Raw genomic sequence first — 26,239 nt, forward strand, 5'->3', positions numbered from 1 at the left:
CTGGAATTCTCTCCCTGCTAATCTCTATCTCCTGATTACCCTGACTTCCTTGAAGTTCCAGTAAAAATCTTACCTTTTACAAGAATTCTTCTCAGATTCATTTAAGTGTTAATACTTTCCCTTTGAGATTATTTACACCTGAAGATGATGGAAAAGACAGATGATTCATTCTAAGCTCCTCTTCTACCCTCTCTATGAATTACCAAATTCAGCTTCAGAAATAGTGCTTGACTGATAAAATCCATGAATACTAGGAGTACAACAAATTACCAGATGAAGATAATCTGGAAGATCACCAGAAAAGATTTATCCTGATCTGTGGGAGGAGGCCAGGCAGGGAGGTAGAACACAGAGTCTAGCACACTGAGTAGACTGGGGCGGGGGCTACTTCTTCAGGCAGAGATTTTTTTTTTTTTTTTTTTTTTTTTTTTTTTTTTTTTTTGCAGGGAAGACTTACCACAGGTTTGATGCTCTGCTTTGCAGATTTTGCAGTAGATCAGCAGAGAAGTTACAAAAAGGCCAAAGGTAAAATGTGCTCCTAAAAACACCAGCATCTTACAGGATCTGCATACACCCACTCAACACTGGAAGTGAGTGACTCAGCACAGACCCAGCACAGTCATGCAACTTCATTCTGCAGTCTGGGGCTTTTGCCTGGGGCAGTCACACTTCTGATCACTTGGGGGGGGCTCTGCTGGGGCAGCTAAAATCTGAAGGGAGAATTCTGCCTGAGGCAATATAACTTCCCACATCAGAGGCCTCCCTTCCCAGGGCAGAAACACTTCCAGTGGGGGGCTCTTCCCAGGGCAACTGCTGATGCACATGATGGGGTTATGCCCAGGGCAGTGACACTTTTGCTGCTCAGCCACTAGACCCAGGGCAGTTGCTAGTCCGCACAGCAAGGGGCTCTGCCCAGGACAACAGAACTTCCACAGGATGCACAAGATGGCCTGAACTTCCCAGCACAGAGATACTTCTAGTTCAGGGCTCTTTCCAGGGCACTTCTGCAGCTCCTCTGCTTTTAGCCCATTTTCAGGAGAGCTACTATCCATATATCTATCCCTACTTAACAGAGGAAGTTGATAACCCCTTTGCCCTGAAGGCAGAACCTAAGGGCTTAAAAATGAATAAGAAGGCCAAGCAAACCCTTTCTATGTATAGATTCTATAAAGAAAGAGAGCAGGTTTTCCATCCTAAGGACACTAATGGCAGACAGTCTCCAGACAAAATCCCAAAGGGTGATATAACCTGGCCCTTATCACACAAGGCTCTCTTAGAAGAAATTATTAAAAGAATCTTAAAAGAGAACTAGAAGAAAAATGGGGAAAGGAAAAAGAAGCTATGCAAGAGAGTACAGAAAAGGCATATAATTCACTTAAAGAAAAAATTGATAAAGTAAAAAAAGAAAAGAAGTTACTGATATGTGAATTGGAAAAGGTAAAGAACTCCCAGGGAAACAAAATGTGTAAATTGGAAAAGAAAAAGAACATGCAAGAAAGTAGGATTTGTGAAATGGAAAAAGAAAATAACTCAGTAAAAAAAAATAGTGAAATAGAAAAAAAATTCTATACAGCAAAACAACTCATTTGAAAACTCAATTGAAAATATACAAAAAGAAGTAAAAAGCAAATGGTAATGGAGAAAATAATTCATTAAAAATCAGAACTGAACAAATAGAAATGAATGATTCATTGACATATCGAGAATCAGTCAAGCAAAATTTTAAAAAAATGAAAAAAATAGAAAAGCATGTCAAATATCTACTTGGAAAAAGAAAAGCAGACCTAGAAAGCAGGGATAGGATAGATAATCTGAGAATTATTGGACTTCCTGAAAATTATGATGAAAAAAAGAGCCTAGACATTATTTTACAGGAAATCATCAAAGAGAACTGCTCAAATGTAATAGAATCAGAAGGTAAAATAGGCATTGAAATAATTGATTGAACACCTTCTGAAAGAGACCCTAAAATAAAAACTCCAAGGAATATTGTGGCTAAATTTCAGAACTACCAGACTAAGAAAAAAATATTACAAGCAGTCAGAAAAAAAAAAAAAAAAATCAAATATCAAGAGGCCGCAATAAGGATCACTCAGGATCTAGCTGCTTCCACATTAAAAGATGGAAGGGCCTGGAATCTGATATTCGAAAAGGTAAAAGAACTTGGAATGCAGCCAAAAATAAACCACCCAGCTAAGCTCAGCATTTTCTTTGAAGGAAGAAGATGGACATTTAATGAAACAGGTGAATAATATTTATTTGTGATGAAAAAAAAAAAAAAAAAAAAAAAAACAGAGCTAAAAAAAAAATGACCTCTAAGTATAGGACTCAAGAGAAGCAGAAAAAGGGAAAAAGAATTCTTGAGAACTGTATTTCAGTTATGGATATACATAAAGAGTGCATGTATAGTTTTATTTTACTGTTATAATATAAAAAAGGAAGTAGAAATGGAAAGGGGATAGTATCAGAAAAAAAGGAAAAAGGGAGTTAAAAAGAGGAAAATTTCATCCCACACAGAGACAAAGGAAACCTATCATATCTGAGGGAATTTAGAGAGGCAGGCTCATAGTGTAAATGTTACTTTCATCATATTTGGCTCAAAGAGAAAATAATTGACATATTTAGTTTACAAGGAAAATTCTCTCACCTAATTAAAAAATGGGAGAGGAAAAGGGAAAAGGAAAAGAATAATAAAGGAAAGGTTTAAGAAAGAGGAAGAGATTCAAAGGAGGTGGAAGGGTTTATAAAGAGGGAGAGCTGCATGAGGCATAATTACAATACTGGGGAGAGGGCTAAGGGGGGAAAGAAAAAGAAAAGCATAATCTGGGATAATAAGATGGCAGGAAATTAGTGACTTTAAATGAAATGTGAATGGGATGAACTCTCACATAAAGCAGAAATGGATACCAGAATGGATCAAAAGTCAGAACCCTACAATATATTGTTTACACAAAACATGTTTAAACCAGGGAGATACATACAGAGTAAAGGTAAAAGTTGGAGCAGAATCTATTATACTTCAGGTGAAGACAAAAAAGCAGAGGTGGCCATCCTTATCTCAGATCAAGCAAAAGCAAAAATTGATCTAATTAAAAGAGATAAGGAAGGAAAATATATCATACTGAAGGGTAGCATAGATAATGAAGCAATATCTTTACTAAACATATATGCACCAAGTGGTATAGCATCTAAATTCATAAAAGAGAAATTGCAAGAAGAAATAGACAGCAAAACTATAATAGTGGGAGATCTCAACCTTGTACTCTCAGAATTAGACAAATCAAATCATAAAACAAATAAGAAAGAAGTTAAAGAGGTAAATAGAATATTAGAAAAGTTAAGTATGATACATCTTTGGAGAAAATTGAATGGAGCCACAAAGGAGTACATTTTCTTCTCAGCAGTTCATGAAACCTATACAAAAATTGGCCATATATCAGGTCATAAAAAACTCAAAATTAAATGCAGAAAGGAAGAAATTGTAAATTAATTATTTTCAGATAATGATGCAATAAAAACTACATTCAACAAAAAGTTAGGGGTAAATAGACCAAAAAGTCATTGGAAACTAAATAATCTCATCCTAAAGAATGATTGAGTGAAACAGCAAATTATAGACACAATTATAATTTCACCCAAAAATGATAACAATGAGACATCATACCAAAATTTGTAAAATGCAGCCAAAGCATTAATAAGGGGAAATTTTATATTTTTAGATGCTTCCTTGAATAAAAAAGAGAAGACCAATGAATTGGGCTTGTAAATTAAAAAGCAAGAAAAAGACCAAATTAAAAACCTCCAGTCAAATATTGAACTTGAAAATCTAAAATTAAAAGGAGAAATTAATAAAATTGAAAGTAAAAAAAATATTGAATTAATAAATAAAAAAGGGTTGGTTTTATGACAAAAACAAAAAAAAATAGATAAACCTTTGGTAAATCTGATTAGAAAAAGGAAAGAAGAAAAAAAATGCTGTTAGTCTTAAAAATGAAAGGGAAAATTTTTCCACCAATGAAGTGGAAATTAAATCAATAATAAGGAGTTACTTAGCCCAACTTTATTCTAATAAATTTGATAATCTAAGGGAAATGGATGACTACTTTTAAAAATGTAGGCTTCTCAGATTAACAGAAGAGGAAGTAAATTGTTTAAATAGTCCCATTTCAGAAAAAGAAATAGAACAAGCCATTAATCAGGTCTCTAAGAAAAAATCCCCAGGACCAGATGGATTTACATGTAAATTTTATCAAACTTTAAAAGAACAATTAACCCCAATGCTATATAAATTATTTGAAAAAAAAAATTAAAAAGGGAATGAAGGAGTCCTATCGACTTCCTTTTAACACACTGACATGGTATTTATATCTAAACCAGGTAGGTTGAAAATAGAGAAAGAAAATTATAGACCAATCTCCCTAATGAATATTTATTCTAAATAAATATATATATATTTGGCTACAAAGATTTATTTTGGCTACAATACTTTTTTTTAATTTTTTTATTAATTTTTATAATTATAACATTTTCTTTGACAGTACATATTCATAAGTAATTTTTCTTTTTTACAACATTATCTGTTGCACTCCTTTTTGTTCCAAATTTTTCCCCTTCTTCCCTCCACCCCCTCCCCTAGATGGCAGGCATTCCCATACATATTAAATATTTTATAGTATATCCTAGGTACAATATATATGTGCAGAACCAAATTTTGTTGTTGTTGTTGTTGCAAAGGAAGAATTGTATTCGGAAGCTAAAAATAATCTGGGAAGAAAAACAAAACAAAACAAAACAAAACAGTGCTCACTATACACTCATTTCCCAGTGTTCCTTCTCTGGATGTAGCTGATTCTGTCCATCATTGATCACTTGGAATTGGATTAGCTCTTCTCTATGTTGAAGATATCCACTTCCATCAGAATACATCCTCATACAATATCATTGTTGAAGTGTATAATGATCTTCTGGTTCTGCTCGATTCACTTAGCATCAGTTGATGTAAGTCTCTCCAAGCCTCTCTGTATTCCTCCTGTTGGTCATTTCTTACAGAACAATAATATTCCATAACATTCATATACCATAATTTACCCAATCATTCTCCAATTGATGGACATCCATTCATCTTCCAGCTTCTAGCCACTATGAAAAGGGCTGCCACAAACATTTTGGCACATACAGGTCCCTTTCCCTTCTTTAGTATTTCCTTGGGATATAAGCCCAGTAGTAGTATGGCTGGGTCAAAGGGTATGCACATTTTGATAACTTTTTGGGCATAATTCCAGATTGCTCTCCAGAATGGTTGGATTCTTTCACAACTCCACCAACAATGTATTAGTGTCCCAGTTTTCCCACATCCCCTCCAACATTCATCATTAGCCAATCTGACAGATGTGTAATGATATCTCAGAGTTGTCTTAATTTGCATTTCTCTGATCAATAGTGATTTGGAACACTCTTTCATATGAGTGGAAATAGTTTCAATTTCATCATCTGAAAATTGTCTGTTCATATCCTTTGACCATTTAGCAATTGGAGAATGGCTTGATTTCTCATAAATTAGAGTCAATTCTCTGTATATTTTGGAGATAAGGCCTTTATCAGAACCTTTAACTGTAAAAAATGTTTTCCCAATTTGTTACTTCCCTTCTAATCTTGTTTGCATAGTTTTGTTTGTGCACAAACTTTTTAATTTGGTGTAATTAAAATGTTCTATTTTGTGATCAATAATGGTCTCTAGTTCTCCCTTGGACACAAACTCCTTCCTCCTCCACAAGTCTGAGAGGTAGACTATCCCATGTTCCTCCAACTTATTTATGATTTTGTTCTTTATGCCTGAATATTGGACCCATTTTGATCTTATCTTAGTATGTGGTATTAAATGTGGGTCCATGCCTAGTCTCTGCCATACTAATTTCCAGTTTCCCCAACAGTTTTTTGTCAAATAATGAATTCTTATCCCAAAAGTTGGGATGTTTGGGTTTGTCAAACACTAGATTGCTATTTTTATTCACTATCTTGGTCCTTGAACCTAATCTATTCCACTGATCAACTAGTCTATTTCTTAGCCAATACCAAATAGTTTTGGTGACTGTTATTTTATAATATAGTTCTAGATCAGGTACAGCTAGACCACCTTAATTTAATTTTTTTTTTCATTACTTCCCTTGAAATTCTCGACCTTTTGTTGTTCCATATGAATTCTGTTGTTATTTTTTCTAGGTCATTACAATAGTTTCTTGGGAGACTGATTGGTATAGCACTAAATAAATAGATTAGTTTAGGGAATATTGTCATCTTCATTATATTTGCTCTGACTATCCAAGAGCATTTAATGTGTTTCCAATTATTTAAATCTGACTTTACTTTTGTGGCAAGTGTTTTGTAATTTTGCTCACATGATTCCTGATTTTCCTTTGGTAGATATATTCCCAAATATTTTATACTATTGTCCGTTATTTTGAATAGAATTTCTCTTTGCAACTCTTGCAGTTGCATTTTGGGGGGTGATGTATAAAAATGGTGATGATTTATGTGGGTTTATTTTGTATCAAGCAACTTTGCTAAAATTCTGAATTATTTATAATAGCTTTTTAGCAGAGTCTTTGGGGTTCTCTAAGTATATCATCATGTCATCTGCAAAGAGTGATAGTTTGATTTCTTCATTTCCTACTCTAATTCCTTGAATCTCTTTCTCGGTTCTTATTGCTGAGGCTAGAGTTTCTAATACTATATTAAATAGTAATGTTGATAATGGGCAACCTTGTTTCACTCCTGATCTTACAGGGAAAGGTTCTAGTTTATCTCCATTACTTATGATATTTACTGATGGTATTAAATATATGCTCATTATTATTTTAAGGAATAGTCCCTTTATTCCTATACTCTCAAGCGTTTTTAGTAGGAATGGATGTTGGATTTTATCAAATGCTTTTTCTACATCTATTGAGATAATCATATATTTTTTTATTAATTTGATTATTAATATGGTCAATTATACTAATAGTTTTCCTAATATTAAACCAGCCCTGCATTCCTGGTATAAATCCTACTTGATCATAGTGTTTTGTTTTTGCTTGATCTGAGATGAGGATGGCTACTCCTGCTTTTTTGGCTTTGCCTGAAGCATAGTAGATTCTGCTCCATCCTTTTACTTTTAGTTTGAATGTATCACCTTGTTTCAGGTGTGTTTCCTATAAACAACATATAGTAGGATTCTGACTTACGATCCAATCTGCTAACTGCTTCTTCTTTATCAGGGAGTTTACCCCATTCACATTTCTGGTTAGAATGACTAATTCTATATTGCTTTCCATCCTGTTAACCCCTGCTTATGCTTTTCTCCTTTCCTTCCCTCTTACTCCTCTACCCAGTATTAAACTTGTGAACACCACTTGCTTTTCACAGCCCTCCCTTTTTAGTATCCCTCCCCCACCTTAAAGTTACTTCCCTTATTTTACCCCTTTTCCTCACAATTTCTGTATTCCCTTCCCCTTAGCTTACTCCTTCCCTCTCACTTTTCAATGAAGTGGAAAAAGTTTCACCATAAGTCGAATATGTCTATTGATTCACACTATGTTCATCTCCCTCCTTTCTTTCTCTCAAATATAATAGGTTACCTTTGCCTCTTCATGAGATGTAGTACCATCACTTTACACTTTTTTATGATATAGTTTCATTTCCACCTCTAGTTTCAAGGACAAATTATACATATGTTCTTTACATATTTTTATAACAGAAGTATAGTTCTCAAGATTTCTTTTCACCTTTTTAGAAATCTCTTGAGTTCTGTATTGGAAGATCAAACATTTTAGGTAGATCTGGTTTTTTCATCAAGAATAGATGGAATTCATTTATTTCATTAAATGTCCATCTTCTTCCCTGGAAAACAATGCTCATTTTTGCTGGGTAAGTTATTCTTGGCTGCATACCAAGTTGCTTAGCCTTTTGGATTATCATATTCCAGGCCCTTTGTTCTTTTAATGTGGACACTGCTAGATCTTGGGTTATCCTTAATCTGAATTGCTTTTTTCTATCAGCTTCCAGTATTTTATCCTTTGTCTGATGGTCCTTGAACTTGGCCACTATATTTCGTGGCATTTTGATTTTAGGGTCCCTTTCAATAGGTGATCGATGAATTTTTTCAATGTCTATTTTACCGTCTGTTTCCAAAATGTCTGGGCAGTTCTATTTGATAATTTCCTCGAAAATAGTGTCCAAGCTCTTTTTTTCCTCACATTTTTCAGGGAGTCCGATTATTCTCAAATTGTCTCTCCTGGATCTGTTTTCCAGGTCTGTTGTCTTTCCAATAAGGTACTTGACATTCTTTTCAATTGTTTCATTTCTCTGGTTTTGCTTGACTACCTCTTGGTTTCTTCTTGAGTCATTCATTTCTACTTGTTCCAGTCTAATTTTCAATGATGTATTTTCTTCACTCACTTTTTTTATATCTCTTTGTAATTGTCCAATTGAGTTTTTAATCTTCCATGGAATTTTTTCCATTTTGTCCATTTTATTTTTTAGAGAGCTGTTTTCTTTTTCCAGCTCACTAATCCTGTTTTCCTTGGAGTTGTTTACCTTTTCCATTTCACTAATCTTGTTTCTCAATGATTTGATTTCTTTATCCACTCTGTCTTTAAATGTGTGGAATGACTTCTCTAGGCTGTCTTCCCAAGCTTCCCATTTCTCTTCTAGCTCTCTTGTGAGAGCCTTTTTGATTTCCTCTATGAGATTATTTTGTATTGAGAAGCAGTTCATATCCCCCTTAAGGGATTCCACTGGGGATAGTCTGTTTTTAGTCTCCTCAGTGTTTGAAGTCTGTTCTCTCTCCATACTGAAGCTGTCAATGGTTAGAACCCTGTTGAATTTTTTGATCATTTTGTCAGAGCGGGAATCGAAGAAAACAAATTGACAAGAGAAACAATTGGTCTGTTTTTGGGGGGATGGGGCTGGATGGTAATAATGGGCTTCCTTTACAGACTGGGGGGGAGGGCAGCAGTGAGTCACTAACAGGACAGTGATGTCTGTGCTGAGTCTGTGCTCTGAGGCTCTGAGAACACGCTGAGTCAGTCCAGATGGGGGTTGGGGGTAGCCGGGTTCTGAGAGACACTAGCTTTCCAGGGTTTTAATCTTCACCTCTGGTGTTTACACCCTCTCCGCTGATCTGGGCTTGCTGCCAAGATGGAATATCCACAGTGGGGTAAAAGCCTTTTGGAGAAATGGCAGAGATTGTACTCCTCCCCTTCTGGTCTGAGCTGTGTGAGATGCCTGTCTTGCTCTGGCTTGCCTGCCCTCAGTTTGCACCCAGTCTGATTGACCCTCCCCTGAGCAAACACAGACCTTTTCTGGCGAATTTCAAGGATGTTTTCTCTTGATGATTATTTGTGGATTTCTTTCTCGGTCAAGCATTAACTCTGAGGCTTGTCATGAAGTAAGTTCTGAGAGAAAACGCAGAGCTCAAGCAGCTGTCTGCCTCCACACTGCCATCTTGGCCGGAAGTCTCGATTCTAAAATATTAAATAAAATATTAGCAGAAAAGCTATATTAAATCACACCCAGCATTACACACCATGCCCAAGTAGGATTTATATCAGGAATGCAGGGATGGTTCAATATTAGTAAAACTATTAGCATAATTCACTATATCAATAACCAGATTAACAAAAAACAATATGATCTTCTCAATAGATGCAGAAAAAGCATTTGATTAAATCCAACATTCATTCATATAAAAAAAAAATTCGAGAGTATAAGAAAAAATTGACTTTTCCTTAAAATAATCATGAGCATATATTTAAAATCGTCAGCAAACATAATGTGTAGTGGGGATAAACTGGAACCATTCCCAATAAGATCAGAAGTGAAAAAGGTTGCCCACTGTAAACATTACTATTCAATATTGGATTAGAAATGCTAGCTTTGTCAATGAGTTGAGAAAGAGATTAAAGAAATTAGAATAGGTAATAAGGAAACCTAATTATCACTTTTTCTGATGATATGATGGTGTACTTAGAGAACACTAGAGATTCTACTAAAAACCTCTTAGAAATAATTCACAACTTTAGCAAAGTTGCAGGATAGAAAATAAAACCATATAAGTCATTAACATTCTTATAAATCACTAATAAAATCCAACAGAGTTACAAAGAGAAATTCCACTTAAAGTATCTGCTAATAGTATAAAGTATTTTCAACTCTATCTGCCAAAGGAAAGTCAGGAACTATATGAGCAAAACTACAAAACACTTTCACACAAATAAAGTCAGATTTAACCAATTGGAAAAATATTAAGTGCTCTTGGATAGGTCGAGTAAATATAATAAAGCTGACAATACTATCTAAACTAAACTATTTACTTAGTGCTATACTTATCAGATTCCAAAAAAATCTATTTTAATGACTAGAACAAATAACAACAAAGTTGATATGGAAAAGCAAAAGGTCAAGAATTTCAAGGGAACTAAAGGAAAAAAAAATCAAATGAAGATGGTGTAGCTCTACCAGATCTAAAATTATATTATAAAGCAGCAGTTACCAAAAGCATTTGGTATTAGCTAAGAAACTGACTAGCTGATCAGTGGAACAGCTTAGGTTGAAAACACAAAATAGTCAATCACTTCAATAACATAGTGTTTGACAAACCCAAAGATCCCAGCTTTTGGGATAAGAATTCATTGTTTGACAAAAACCATTGGGAAAAAAATGGAAATTAGTATGGCAGAAATTAGGTATTGACCCACACTAAACATTGTATACCAAGATAAGGTCAAAATGGGTTCATGACCTAGGCATAAAGAATGATATTATAAATACATTAGAACAACATAGGATAGTTTACCTCTCAGACCTGTAGAGGAAGAAGGAATTTATGACCAAAGAAGAACTAGAGATCATTATTGATCACAAAATAGAAAATTTTGATTATATCAAATTGAAAAGTTTTTATACAAACAAAACTAATGCAGACAACTTGAGAAGGGAAGCAATAAACTGCAAAAACATTTTTACAGTCAAAGGTTATGATAAAGATCTTATTTCAAAAATATATAAAGAATTGATTCTAATTTATAAGAAATCAAGCCGTTCTCCAACTGATAAATGGTCTAAGGATATGAACAGACACTTTTCAGATGAAGAAGTGGAAATTATTTCTGGTCATATGAAAATATACTTCAAGTCAATATTAATCAGAGAAATGCAAATTAAGACAACTACTTACCTGTCAGATTGGCTGGAATGACAGGGAAAGATAATGGAGAGGGCATATGGGAAAACTGGGACACTGATACATTGTTGGTGGAATTTTGAATACATCCAGTCATTCTGGAGAGTACTTAGGAACTATGCTCAAAAAGTTATCAAATTCTGCATACCCTTTCATCCAGCAGTGTTACTACTGGGCTTATAACCCAAAGAGATCTTCAAGAAGGGAAAGGAACCTGTATGTATAAGAATGCATGCAGCAAACCTCTTTTTAGTGGCCAGAAACTGGAAAATGAGTGAATGCCCATCAATTGGAGAATGGCTGAATAAATTGTGATATATCAATGTTACAGAATATTATTGTTCTATAAGAAATTACCAGCAGGATGTTTTCAGAAAGGACTGGAGAGACTTACATGAACTGATTGATGCTGAGTGTAATGAGCAGGACCAGGAGATCATTATATACTTCAACAACAATACTATATGATGATCAATTCTGATGAACGTGGCCATCTTCAACAATGAGATGAATCAAATCAGTTCCAATAGATCAGTAATGAAATGAACCAGCTACATACAGCAAAAGAACTCTGGGAAATAGTATGAACCACTACGAAGAATTTCCAATCCCTCTACTTTTGTCCACCTGCATTTTTGACTTTCTTCACAGGTAAATTGTACACTATTTCAAAGTCCAATTCTTTTTGTACAGAAAAATAACTGTAGGGATATGTATACATATATCGTAGTTAATAACCTGTATTGGTCAACCTGCCATCTGGGGGAGGGTGTGTGGGGAAGGAGGAGAAAAATTGGATCAAAATGTTTTGCATTGTCAGTGCTGAAAAATTACCCATGCATATATCTTGTAAATAAAAAGCTATATTTAAAAATATGGCATCAACATAAAAGTTAAAAAAAACAAACAATCTGCATTACCTTAGGCAGGTTGTGACAACACTTTTTACCCCATTTTTTTTCATGTGTACAATAAGATTACCAAGTTTAATGTTCAAAGTCACCTCTAAATATATGATATTTTATCCAAAGTACTAATGATCTATGTTTAAATAATGTTTTAAAATTCACAAATATGACTCTAACCTAATGGATTCCAATATGGTACTGAGCAAAGAGCAGTCAGAAGACCTATGTCCAAATTCAGTACTGCCTGTGGCTTCAGGATGGTTCTCAGCCTTCCTATGCCCCAGTTTCCTCATCTATAGAGTGAGGAAGAATGGACTAGATCAAAACTAAGTTAATTATGGGCTGTGATCCCATAAGGGGTTATATAACTCAATATGGGAGTCACAAAAAATTTCCAAAAGATTTCTGAATGCATGATTGAAAATTAATTGAAAATCTAATATATAATGAATCCAAAGTGTTTCTGACAGTGCTTGTCTGCCTTGCATTGTACAACTTCATTGCAACCTTGGTTCTCAAATATTCCATCAAAATTTAATTATTTGTGTAAAAGTTAACAAGTATGTCTATTTCTTTAGTATGCAGATTTGTTTCATCTTTAATAAATGGTAAAATTATATGTATATCAAAGAATTTTTAAAAATAGATTTGTTGATTGAATGTGGATACCCCCAAAAAAAGAGATTATTTACATTTTAACTTGGATAGATGTTGTTTATTCATGCTAGTTTGCATATTTATTCCTCCATTAGTCAGTGAGCTTTTCAAAAACAGAGATTTCTCCCCACCACACTCCTCCTTTATATATTTCTAGTGACTAGAACGATATCTAATTAATCAATATTCAATAAATGCTTCTCAAAATGTTCTATCCTGGAGAACAGTTAACTAATATCTACCTTTATGACAATGACATTTGATGAAAAGTGAGAAGACATCAGGATAATTCTTCACCATTTTCCCATAGGTTGTAACCTTAAATAGTTATCTAGCATGATATAAATATAGGATTTTCTCATGACTATACAACCAGAATTTTTCAGTGACAATATTTTTTCTCCAAACATCCTGATTCCCAGGTTAATTCACTAGGTCATTATTCACTATAGCACTCTCTCTACTGTCTACTCCACAGAAATTCTTTTTTAAATACAACTAAAAGTTTGCAATCTAATGGGACAGTTAAAGTAATATGCATAAATAACTATAATACATGTTTTGACATAATTAAGTGAATAAAAGGGATAACAGTAATATGAAAGATTAAATGAAGACAGGATCAGATATATAGTATTCAATATGGAACACCACATTTTAGGTTGGACATTGACAAGCTGAAGACTGTCCAAGTAGAACATTAAGAAAGGAACAAAGGGCTATGAATCTATGCCTTTTGAGCATTAGTTTAATGATCTAAGAGCTCTATTTCCCATTTCTATGGCTTTGTACTGTTTCCCTTGTCTTGAATAAAATTGCTTCTACCTCCCTCTTGAGAAATTTGGTGAAATTTCAGGACTCAGTTCAAGGGACATCTATTTAAAGCCTTTCCTGATCTCTCCCTCATAATCCTTCTCCCCAAATACCTTTTATTTTTCTTGTATATATTGTGTATGTATTATGTTTTGATCATGCTTTCTTCTCTATTCAAATTTAAATTCACTAATGGATAAAATCTCCACCACAGAGCTTAGTATATGATTTGGCGTACAATAAACAATTAACAAATACATGATTGGTTGAACATCGTCTTTTTTTTTTTTTATTCTGGAGGAAAAAAAATTAACTGGGACATTATAGCTGACTTTAAATATGTAAAAAGTTGTGACATGGAAGAAGAGGTATTAGACTTAATTTCTTTGACTAGGAGTCAGTGAAGTAGAAATTACAGAGAACTAGATTTAGGCTGACACAATGAAATATTCTATAGTAATTATCATTGTCCCAATGTGGAATTGGCTGCCTAAAAAAATAGTGTGTTTCTCATGACTTAGTATCTTCAAGTGAAAGTTATGGGGGATACCATTGACCCTTACTAGTCTTTGTTGAATTGCATAGTTTCTCGAGGTCTCTTCCAGATGTTCAATTTAATTTTCCTTTTGGGAGGAAATACAGAAGACCTTATGAAGGACATATGTTAGACATTTAAGGAAATGGTGGATTTCATCACAAAGCCCACTTGAAGAGGAAGGGCACTTTAAATTTAGGAACAAATTGTACAAATGTATGGTGGCAAGGAAATGCAGTATAAAGTCAGAGAATATTGAATAGTTCAATGTGGAACAGAGAGGGAATAAAGGAGAAATGGTGTGATTAAAAAAAGTGGGAAATTGATTGAAGCAAAACTTTGGAGGGCTTGATAAAAGGAGTTTTGGTTGTATTTTTGTTGGTAATTCTTGGTTTTCTTTTCTGGTGACTTAGTGGGATTGTCTTTAAAAGGTAAATAGAGCAGAAAAATAATTCCTACTTTTTCATATTACTCTCAGATGAAATGTAATTTAGCCCCTAAACTAGAACAATGGTCATGCAAAGGAATACACAGATAAAAGTGATACTCAAGAGAAATAGCCACTTATTTAAAAGGTTGGAAATAATTGATTATTTAACATTTATGTGCCAAGTGACTGCCTGAGGAGTTAAGGAAAAAGAAAGGTAACAATAATAGCTAATAGCTAACATTTATATAATGCTTACCATGTGACAGGGACTGTGCTAAGCACTTTATAATTATTATCTCATTTGATCCTTACTATAAATCTGGGATATAGGTGCTATTATTCTCATTCTAGAGTTGTAGAAACTGAGATAGACATAGTTAAATGAATTGTTGAGATTCACAAAGCTAGTAAGTGTCTAAGGATGGATTTGAAATCCAGTCTTCCTGATTTCAGGCCCCATCAATTTATCTACTGTACCAAGCTAGCTGACAATAATGTGCAGAATAGTTCACAAAAATGTCTTTGAAATATAGATTTATTTGAGAGAAGCACAGGCCTCTAAAAACATAACTGCAGCATTTTCCCTCTTCTTTCTTTTCCCTCCCCATCCCCTGACCATACTCCCAATCTTTGCAAACTGTGGCCAAAATATAAGTGGGATAATCTAAACCTTACTAAATAATTACACACTTCTGTTTAAAAAAAAAGAGGGATTCAATAAGGACTGCCCACCAAAAAAGAAAAGTAAAATTGCTTTCCTCTCACATGGTCCCTTGCGAAGAAAAAAATGAACCCAATAGGACAGATAAAAAGAACTCTTCTGCCCACACACACACATACACACAGAAAAAAAAAGCTTAAGGAAAGAATGCAAGTCCTTCCTTCTAGTAGGAAGTAAAACTTCTATAAGCTAGTGTTCAGCTTCCTCTGACACTTACACAAAGTCATAGCTTATGCATTTTAAGTACTATGCCATTTCTAAGTAGTAGGGAGACAGGACAGATAAACTTTCAACTAAGAAAGTCTTTGTTAACAAGAGAAATTCCTTCTTCATTCTAGTCACAGTCCTAGTGCAGTCTAGTTTTATGAGAAATATTGTTGTTGGAGAGGGACTAATTATACACCCCATTTCAAATGACTAAAAAGCAATGAGCCATAAGTCAATACTTATGATATTACAAATTATTGCTAATCAGGAAGATTCCAACAGAATAATGCTACTGTCAACAGATTAAGAAAGGTTAGAAAGGAGACATTTAGAGCACATAATTCAAAACATTTTTTATATAAAATGAACTTTACTGGAATAGGCAGCAAAGAATTTCTGAGTTCAGTTAAATTTGAGATGTTAGTGAGAAATCTAAGTAGAGATATCCAACAAGTAGTTGCAAATAAATAAAGGAGATGTCATGGCTATGGATATAGATTTGGGAACTAGCTGAATATTAATAAAGCTGAACAGAGTAAGATTAAAAAGGGAAAGGAAGGGAAAAAAGGCAGGGAAGGAAAAGGGACCAGGAGAAGGAGAAGGAAGGGCAGAAGAGAAGAGTCACTGAAGAATAATTTATTAAATTCTTGCTATATATAACAGGTACTGTGCTAAGATCTACAACTAGAAGGAAAGGCAAATACATAGTACCTGTCCTCTGTAAGGTCACATTTTAATGGAGCAAAGGAGAGGACACATAAAGGGAGAGGAAAGATTATGGAGAGAAGAGGAAGGGAATGGAGAGGAAGAGAAAGGACAATGCTTTGGGTTATTTCCCCTATGTTATGGGTTGTGAGAATGAAGAGGAGCTAATGCAAGAAACAAACAAAACATTGTCAGATAGAAAGAATTTAATATGAGCCACCATTAATGAACCCAAATACTGAAAAAAATATCCAGTAAGATAATGATAAATAACAATTTCTATAGAAATATGAAGCAAAATGAAGACAAAAATGTGGACTTTGGATTGATCTCTTAAGATTTCATTAGAAAGAATTATGCTTGAGATGAAACCTGAGTATGTATACAGATAGAAAGGAATAAGTCATTCAAATGGAAAAGATAAAGATGGCAAGGAGATATTGATAGAGAAAATTAAGTTTAAAAAAATGAATGCTAGTCAATAAACTTTCCCTACTTTAGATAATAGCTAATGCATTTCAGATCTTATAGTGTTTTATATAAATAAACTGATTTTCCAACTTTTTGAAAACTTAATTAATAATTATAACTTAATAGAAATGCTAGCTGCTCAAACTAGTTAAGTTTCTTGTCTATTATTATAAGTAGAAAGTGTCACAAGGAGGATTTGAATCTAGGACTTCCTGACTCCAACCCTAGCACACTATCCATACTATCTGTTATACAAGGTGTCTGTCACAACTTTAACAATGTGAAAATAAGAAATTAATTATGATAATGTAAATATTATTTTAAGGAAGTAGTAACAGTTGAGCACTTTGATTTTCATATATATTTTGCAACTAGGTCCCAAAAGTTCTCTTAATGCTTAGTGTAAATTTTTGACAGCACTAATTTATTATTATTTATAGGTTATAGAAAAGTATATATAGGATAATATCATTCATAATACACATATGAAATAGGTTAATTGAGATCCCATTGATTCTACTGACAGAATCTGTGTAATATATAAGTATTATATTTTCTTTTTTTTAATCCAGTTTGACTAAGATTTTCTAGTTTTTGTATTTCCAAAACACAATTAGTTTATTCTCTAATTTAAACATTTAACTAAATTTAAATTTAAAGAAATATAGCAAACACATATAAAGTGTGCAATGTTAATTCTTGTATGTGGTCAACAGTATTCTCCTTTTTGTAGTGTAAAATTTTCTGTTTCTATTTCTCAAAATCAGGCTTTTCTAGAGATATTTACATCTGCCTCAAATGCTAAAAATAATTACTATATCTAAACATTTATGAGAAATCCATGTCAGATGACTTACATCTATTCAATAAAAAAAAATCCTTTATATATTTCTCTCCCCACCTTAGATCTAAGATGTGAGCAAACATCACTGATTCCTTTTTTTCTCTTTTCTTTATATTTTTAGCTCCATGTGAAGGCAATACATTTTTCTGCCATAGTAATATGTGCATTAATAACACATTGGTCTGCAATGGACTCCAGAATTGTGTGTATCCTTGGGATGAAAATCACTGTAAAGGTAATACTTAGACATAAGTCTCTGGAATTCTTCCCCTTTTGCCTAGTGATAAAGAAAAGATTATCCTGAACTTCTGAGCAGCTTAAGCAAAATTTCCTAATCTGTCTGTATATATATATATATATATATATATATATATATATATATATATATATATATATATATATATATACACACACATGTATGTGTGTATGTGTGTGTGTGCACACACATGCATACATGCTTATACATGTGCAAGAATGCATGTGTGCATGTGTGTGATGACTGGGGATTTTATGTTGCCTTCATTCCATTTCTGAAATTCCTTAATTTCATTAATGTGCATGGGAGCACACACACACACACACACACACACACACACACACACACACATATATATATATATGTATGTATGTATATTCTTTAATCCTTATGGTCATGAAAAGAAAATGAATCCTTTAATATACTTCATTCTTCAGTCTCCTTAATCCATGGATACATCCCTCATTAATTTCAGTTTGATCTCAATGGACATTGTGCAGAAACACTAAAGTCTGAATATAAGAGTTAGGCTTTCTGATGCTTTAGACTACTAAATGCAATGAACATGCTATTTATTTCTCCTTCCAGGGGGATTGCCTGATTGCCTCCTATCTTGTATATGGACAGAGCTTTAACCCAGGAACCAGGGAGCTTTGATTGGGTCATGAAAATAGCATGTTTAAGTATAGTTGGAAGTGCCAAAAGAAATGTTTTATCACACTCCGACATTAAACACTTTTTTGAAAAGCACAGCTAAGCAAAGAGATGCAAGTTAAAAAATATTTTCATGCTTAAAAAGTAGAATTGCACATTAAAATGCTTATTTACTGTTAATGAAAGCAGAAACCCTCAGCCATGGGAAGAACAGTAAAGGCTGCAGGCCCACATCTGACATGGATTTTTCTGAATAAATGAGTTCTTGGGATGAAAATCAGTGGTAATATGATTTACAGTGTGGGTTAAAGCTATAAAGAAGAGGTACTCTTTGATGTATCCTTCCAAAATAGATATCTGTATGAATTTCTATTGCATTCACATAATTATTCAGTGTTTACAAACTGCTTTATCTACATCAGCCTTGTGGGATAGTGTAAATATTGTTACCAGAATTTTACAGATGCAGATACTGAAAGTGCAATACATTAAATGATTTGTCCCTTACCCATCCAGATACTAAAGGATCAAGCAAGGATTTGAACCCAGTACTTTTACCTTTACACAATGTTGCCTAATGGTACTTATGGGAAATGGAATCAATCCACCTTTTTGTTTATTTGTTTTATCTATTATTGATGTATTCCTCTAGAAACTGGATAGGCTTGATTTAGGAAGTAATCAAGAAATATGCAAACCAGATGGATTATGAAACTTGTGTAATTCTAAATCCTAAAAATCTTCTGAAAAGCTAGGGCAGAATGGTGGGAAAAATTAAAATTTTATGCACCTCAGAAAGCAGTCTTATACTTAAAAGAATGTAATATTCCATTCCAAAATAGCTGAAGCAAATTGCTGCAGAAGTATTTTTCTTTTTATAAACAATTTTCATTCTTTAAAGAAAGAAAGCTATAATCACTTGAAAGTATTTCCTTTCCATTACCAGAAAAAAAAATTCTGCTTTTTTTTTTCTTTTTTTTCCTAATCAGAACCATAGTCTCAGTTGGAAAGCATATGATACATTGAATAGATTCAGAGGTCAGAGAAGAGAAAGCAAGATAATTGTAGCTTTAGAATTTCAGTGCCCTAATTATGACCACTTTAATGACTCTTTGCCCAACCACAAGGTGTCACTGGAAGAGTATTCTCTGCCATCTAGGAGGGAAAAAACCAAACACACCTAGTGTACCTTAATATTTCCAAAGAGATAAAAAAAAATCTGAAGGATTCCAGGTATTAGATATATGGACATATAGAATTGTCTATCCCAATTACAGACAACATGCAGAATTGCAAAACTGCAAAGCTGGTAAAATACAGAAGTAGATAAGTGTCCTAATGCAGGATTTTCTCCAGATATTCAGTCAATAATAAAACATTTATTAAGTTTAGTAGTCAATTATTATGGAGACTCATTCCCTTTCTCTCTCCCTCTTCTTCCCTGAATTATTTAGATTCTCCTTTTTTTGTCCATTCCATTTCTTTCTTTTCTTCATAAAAGTAACATTTTGAATAACATTTATTCAAACAATATACAGCATTAGAGAATGCAATATGTAATAAAATATAAAACAACAAAGATTGTAATTATAAACTTTGTAGATTGTACTACATACTGGGGATGCAAAGAAAAACTGAAGGAGGGGAAAGTAGTCTTATCCACAAGGTGTTTACATTCTATTGATACAGTATAAAAAAATAAGTAAATACATAATTCAAGGAGGAAGGATTGAGAATAAACAATCAAGGAGATGAGTCCTATGGGAGGAGTCTGGTTGGAGGTGACATATAAATTAAAACTTAAAGGAAACTAGAGTTTCTGAAACAGAAATGACGAGATAGAAAACAAACCAATCTCCTTGTCAAGATCCCATCCAAACCTTCTTTTAGACAATGAATAAAAGTTCAATGAAAATTGAAAACAGAAAATATTTAATAATTTATGTGGATTTTTTTTCCATCTGCAAATATTGTTTTGTTCCTTTCTGGATTTATCTTAGTTTCAGAATATTGCTAATAATTGATTCTTAACTAATTACAAACTTCTTGCTTTTCCACAATTCTAAGACTAAGAAAAGTTAAATATTATAAATATATAAATATATAGATATATCTAATGCTTTTTTTTAAACTTCTCTCCAACATGCAGAAAAAAGAAAGACTAACTTATTGGACCAGCTTACCAATACCAGTGGGACTGTCATTGGGGTGACTTCCTGTATAGTGATCATCCTTATTATTATTTCTGTCATCGTACAGATCAAACAGCCTCGTAAAAAATTTGTCCAAAGGAAAGCAGAATTTGATCAGACAGTATTCCAGGAGGTATTTGAACCTCCTCATTATGAGTTATGCACTCTTAGAGGGACAGGAGCTACAGCTGACTTTGCAGATGTGGCTGATGACTTTGAAAATTATCATAAACTGAGGAGGTCATCTTCCAAATGCATTCATGACCATCACTGTGGATCACAACTGTCTAGCACTAAAGGCAGCCGTAGTAACCTCAGCACAAGAGATGCTCCTCTCTTGGCAGAAATGCCACCCCAACCTGTCAAGCCCCTCATCCCACCCATGAACAGAAGAAATATTCTTGTCATGAAGCATAACTACTCACAAGATGCTGCAGAGGCATGTGACATAGATGAAATTGAAGAGGTGCCCACTACGAGTCACAGGCTGTCCAGACATGATAAATCTGTCCAGCGGTCAGTATCAATAGATTTTTTTGATGAAGACTATTCCATGAAGACTTAATTGCCCACAAAATAGTTTGTGTTCTTTTCTTTCATTTCTTTTTCTATTAATAGTTCAGATTGTAGTGTCTTAATTAGCTTTTCTTTACCTTTCTCTTTTCTGTCTTATTCATAATCCATAATATGGAATAGCACAGCACAGATATATGAAGTACATATGCATGTATACCTATGCATACATACATATTGTACATATGATACTATATGTACAATATGTACTATTTGTACATACAATACTATAAATACTTATATTTTAATGAACCAAAGACCATTTTTAAGGATAATAGAGATGAAACATATGTCTTTATATTATTTTTATATTATCACATAGAACCCTTGTATTAAAGGGAAAGGAAATTTATATATATTGCTTACTATATTCATCAATATATTTTTTTATATTTTAATAAACACGATAACTGGATATGTTAAGCTTATTAATGAAATACCCATATATCTGACATTTTAAAAGGAAAGGTTTTTTTTTTAATAGCTATCTTTTATTCAAAACATTTCATCTTAATGTTTTGCATTGAAAAAAAATCTGTTTTCCTCAATGCTTGTCCAAAGAAAGCATAAAAATAAATATTCAAACTATAAGCTGAATTGCAATGTTGAGAGAATGCCAAATACTTACTTTTGAAAAATGTAGCAAGAAGAAGCAATAAAATTTGGTGGGATTTTTAAATGTATAAGTTACTTTTTTTCTTGTATTATTATCTTATAGAATACCTGGAAATAAGAGCAAATAAAAGTTTATGAGAAGGACAAAAAAACATTTATAGCTAGGAAGACATTTTCAAATTCTAAGCATTCTAAATCTTTTGTACATATATATGTTTTATCTTGCATGACGTATATAGATTTACATTTCTTTATATAATATTCCTATTTCCTCTATGAATTCATATCTTTTTTAAATGTCTAAGATATTTTTAGTAATTTTGAAGGATTTTTGCATGCCAAGAAAAAACAATTGTTTAGTTTGATTAAATTTTTCAGGTATATTTTAAATTAAGTATATGTATATATATGCATATATTTTGTGTGTATGCAAATATTATTTTGTTGAATGAAATAGCCATAACATTCCAGGTTCTGCCTCATTGGGTCTCTAAGCAAACATGAATCTGAATACAACACAACTAGGGTCTAAAAAGAGAACTCAAGGTAAGCAAATATACTCGATAACAAAAAAAAAAAAAAAATACATTTGTTGTATTTTGTTTCTGTTGTTTTGTTTAAGGTGTCTTTTTGTTTAAAAGAAATGTATTAGCTATTTGTTACACCTTGTGATATGTCCTTATTAAAGCAACTATGTGGCTATCTGTGATAAAAGAAGACAGCCTTTCTTAAATTCATGTGTAAAAATAAAGCATCAAATTTACAAATAATTTCATCTCTCCACTATCTCAACAGACAAACCTTTGAATGAAGGAGCTAAAATAATTTCTGATTGGTAAACTAGATTTTCTTTCTTTATTTTGCCAAATGATATGTTCTCAGCTACAAAATGCTCCATATCTCATTCCTCAAATGAGGAGAAAGACAGGAGCCTGGAAAATTCAAAAGTGGCAGAGAATATATTAGATTGTTAATTTGTGCTGTATCATCTTGACAAATAGCCCATTTAGCTTACATATCTATCATAAGATCAGATCAACCGAACTTGATCAATTTAGAGATAGTGAGTATTTTGCATGAATTTGTTGTTTTTTTTTTTTTGTTTTGTTTTTTTTACAAAATAAAATTTAGCATGCAATATCAAAGATTATAACATGGGTATATGAAATCAGGATAATATGGTTTTGTTATAAAGTACCATTTATCCACTTAAACATCCATTTTATCATTCAGGTTCATGATGACCTTGAGTTTTGGATTTCAATGGTCTAATTTTGATTTGTTCACATATACCATTTAATTTGCTCAACAGATCATTTCATCAAAATCTTTCAACACCCTTTGCCTGAAATAGATGAATACATGCCAATGCTTGATTAATGTCTTGATTGATGTATATGTTTCTTCATAGGGAGAAAATGTTTTAACTCTGTTTTATTTTCAGAGAAGAACTATTTATACAAACATGGGGACTGTGAAAAGAAAATTCTATAGTGAATTGTGAAAAGTGGACATGTTTCTAAATTCATTCCACTGCCTTTATCCAAACCTAAGAATTACAGACATTTGTTATTCCTTCGGCAAGACATCCCGCCTGCACAATGATATGTTTATTTTGTAATTTGGTTGCTGGCCACCAAGTGCTCCTTAGTTTTTAAATACATTTTTGAGATTTACTGGAAACTTGAAGAAGAAATTAGTTCCTGATTAAGACTTGCCCTGCTTTATTTTTCTTGCCAGTTTTATTTCTGTTTCTATGTTGTTTTTTGTCTTTGTTATATATTTGTATATGATGTGATATGTGAAAAACAAAATGATTTAAATGAATCTTGTGTTGTATGTACATTGTTTTCATTATATAGACTGCTTGAAAATAGTACGTCCCTGAGTGATTTTGAACATGCTACAGTGAAATGTGAAAATACCGACCATGGAAACACCAGCTAGAGGTTTTATGGACTTTAACCAGCTATTCTTATATCATGATCAAATGCAGCAAAAAGTATTGAGTAAAATTATTAGATTGCAATAAGAAAAAAAAAAAACAACATTATGGTTTATTTTGTCATTCCCTACCTCGACTTTCCACTCCTTAATTTTCTTTTTTAATACAAAAGTAGATTCTTATTTTCAGGAACAGTTTGTTGAAATCAGGTATTTAGCCATTTTTATATAAGATAATTTAAAAAAAAGTTTGTTGGATTAGCACCTAACAAAATGGCTGAATTAACATTTTGAGAAAATATTCTGCATGTCTGTACTGGATATTTGGTTTCATAAATAATCCCTTTGATCCAACACATTGTAAAAAGCATGCATTCACAATTACTGCTCTTACTGTTCCATTTCCTTGTGTCATATGCTTGCTCCTTGTAATTTTTTATAAAGATACATAAAAATGTATAATAATTTCCTACCTTGAGTTTAAAAAAAGTTTTTCTTTTACTGAAGTAATGCACTCTTACACATATTAATACACAGTTTTCATGAACTCTTTCTACTTTTCTAATCTAAAAACCTCCCTTGTTTCAGGCTCAATAAATGCCCCATATATTTTGATTTCTTTAGTTTTAATTGATATTTATGTGCTTTTATGGCTCACCCTCCCTCCAAGATTCATTTTAGATTGGAGAATCTTTTTTAATGTCTTTATGATAATAGAATTATTAATTGTACTAGATACACCAGCCTATATGGTCAATTTTATAGGTTATTTATCCAAAACTCTAACTGAAATATAAACCATACCTAGAATGCACTGGCAAACTGGCAAACACTCTCTCATCAACAATCTCCAAGCTGTTCATTCTTTTATTCACTACATTAACATTTCATGAGAAATAATCCTTTCTCAATCATTACTATAAAATTTCTTCCCCTCTTTCTATTCTATACCCATAACTGCCTAAAAAATAATCTTAATAGTGGCTGCTTATGCAATTCAGGTCAAAATGAAATCCAATTAGGCTTTTAACAAATAGTGGCTTAAGTACAAACGATATTAATAAACTTAATTTGTGTGATGGTCAACTGGGAAATATTATAAATAACATTTTCTTTTGTTGAAAAGAAGAAAATGAAGTAAATTAATCTATTTTGGCCCAAATATTCAGAGCTACAGAATCCTGCATGCCTAAGTAATCTTTTCCTTTTTGTTCAAACCATACTAAATGAAAGACACTACAAAGGAAACATGTATTATGGTTATTTCTCTAAATTTTTCCTTTTATTTCATGCATATAACCTAAAAGTGAAATAAGACTTTTTAGGATGGCTGGGATAGATTAATTCTAAGTAAGGCTCTTTGAAAAAGATGTCATTTTTTCCAGAAATTTATAAACAAATATAAGAACTTGGTGAAAAAAAAAAAAAAAAGATATTCTGGAAAATAGACTGTGACTGTATTTGTCATTCAAGACATGTAATGCCACATATTTTATAAGTGGTATTTGTGGTAAAATTTATTTTTCTTATTTGATGTGACTGGTTTTCTTATTGTCAGCCTTGGCTTGATGTCCTTCCTTTTTAAATGAGCATAGCTTTTAACTATTTTACAGGATTGCTAAGCTTTCTTTTATTTTTACTTTCTTCACTTAAAAAATTATAGTGATCTGTCCTTAAATTAATTTGTTATTATAAAACTAAGTGAACACTTTGGATCATGTTTGAGAAATTTCAGGAAGACTATAAAACCCAAGCCGAGATTTGTGATATTGAAAAAGAAAAGAGAGAGTCCTCTACTTAATTTTATTTGATTCAATTTTTAAAATTAATTTAAAAAACACTTTTTGAGTTGAAAAACAGTGAACTTTCATCTTCAGAACTGAATAAAACATTCAGTTTAACTCAATGAAGTGTTTTAAAATTAATTTCACTGTTTTTTACCTCACTACATGTTTATTAAATAAAGTTTTTTTTCCTCAATAAACTATCTTTGGACTCATTATTTGCTGACTCAGTGGTGCTGTTTTATGTGTTTAGATATGATTAAATCTTCATTGCCATTTTGAGGATGGTCAAATTGATTATACAAAATTCCTATTTTTTAAATGAGTAGGTCTATGTAGAAATGCATTTATGTCTGCAAATGATACTAAAACACATGCACACATACATGCCTAATATTTCTCAAGGCTAATAATTATTTATTTTCAACCACTATTTTCTCCTATCCATTTAAAGGATATAGATTTATATGAATCAATAATTGACTCAACACATGTATACATACACATATATATGCATTTCATATGTGTGCATACATGAACATCATGTGTTATATATTGTAATTCATGCATGCACATAGGTGTGCATGTGTGTATACACGTCTAAGTATGTATTCTATCCAAGATTATCTTATCTTTGGATCTCAAGATATAGCTACAATATGGAGACTTGTTTTTGACTTCATATCATTATTTAATATAAGGCTTATTA

At 32.6% G+C, this 26,239-nt stretch overlaps 1 protein-coding gene across 1 annotated transcript in view; it reads left to right on the plus strand.

The window, feature by feature from the left end:
• Window positions 1-25,730, plus strand: part of NETO1 (neuropilin and tolloid like 1) — a 260,993-nt gene extending 235,263 nt beyond the window's left edge. The window contains exons 8-11 of the mRNA XM_074273996.1: window positions 17,634-17,747; window positions 20,572-21,130; window positions 22,274-22,348; window positions 23,247-25,730. Coding sequence (XP_074130097.1) covers window positions 17,634-17,747; window positions 20,572-21,130; window positions 22,274-22,334 — 734 coding nt within the window. The 3' untranslated portion in view covers window positions 22,335-22,348; window positions 23,247-25,730. The remainder of the gene's footprint in view (window positions 1-17,633; window positions 17,748-20,571; window positions 21,131-22,273; window positions 22,349-23,246) is intronic.
• The last annotated feature ends 509 nt before the right edge of the window (window positions 25,731-26,239 follow it).

This window comes from Sminthopsis crassicaudata, chromosome 1, assembly GCF_048593235.1.
Source record: "Sminthopsis crassicaudata isolate SCR6 chromosome 1, ASM4859323v1, whole genome shotgun sequence".
In the NCBI taxonomy this organism is placed as follows: domain Eukaryota; kingdom Metazoa; phylum Chordata; class Mammalia; order Dasyuromorphia; family Dasyuridae; genus Sminthopsis; species Sminthopsis crassicaudata.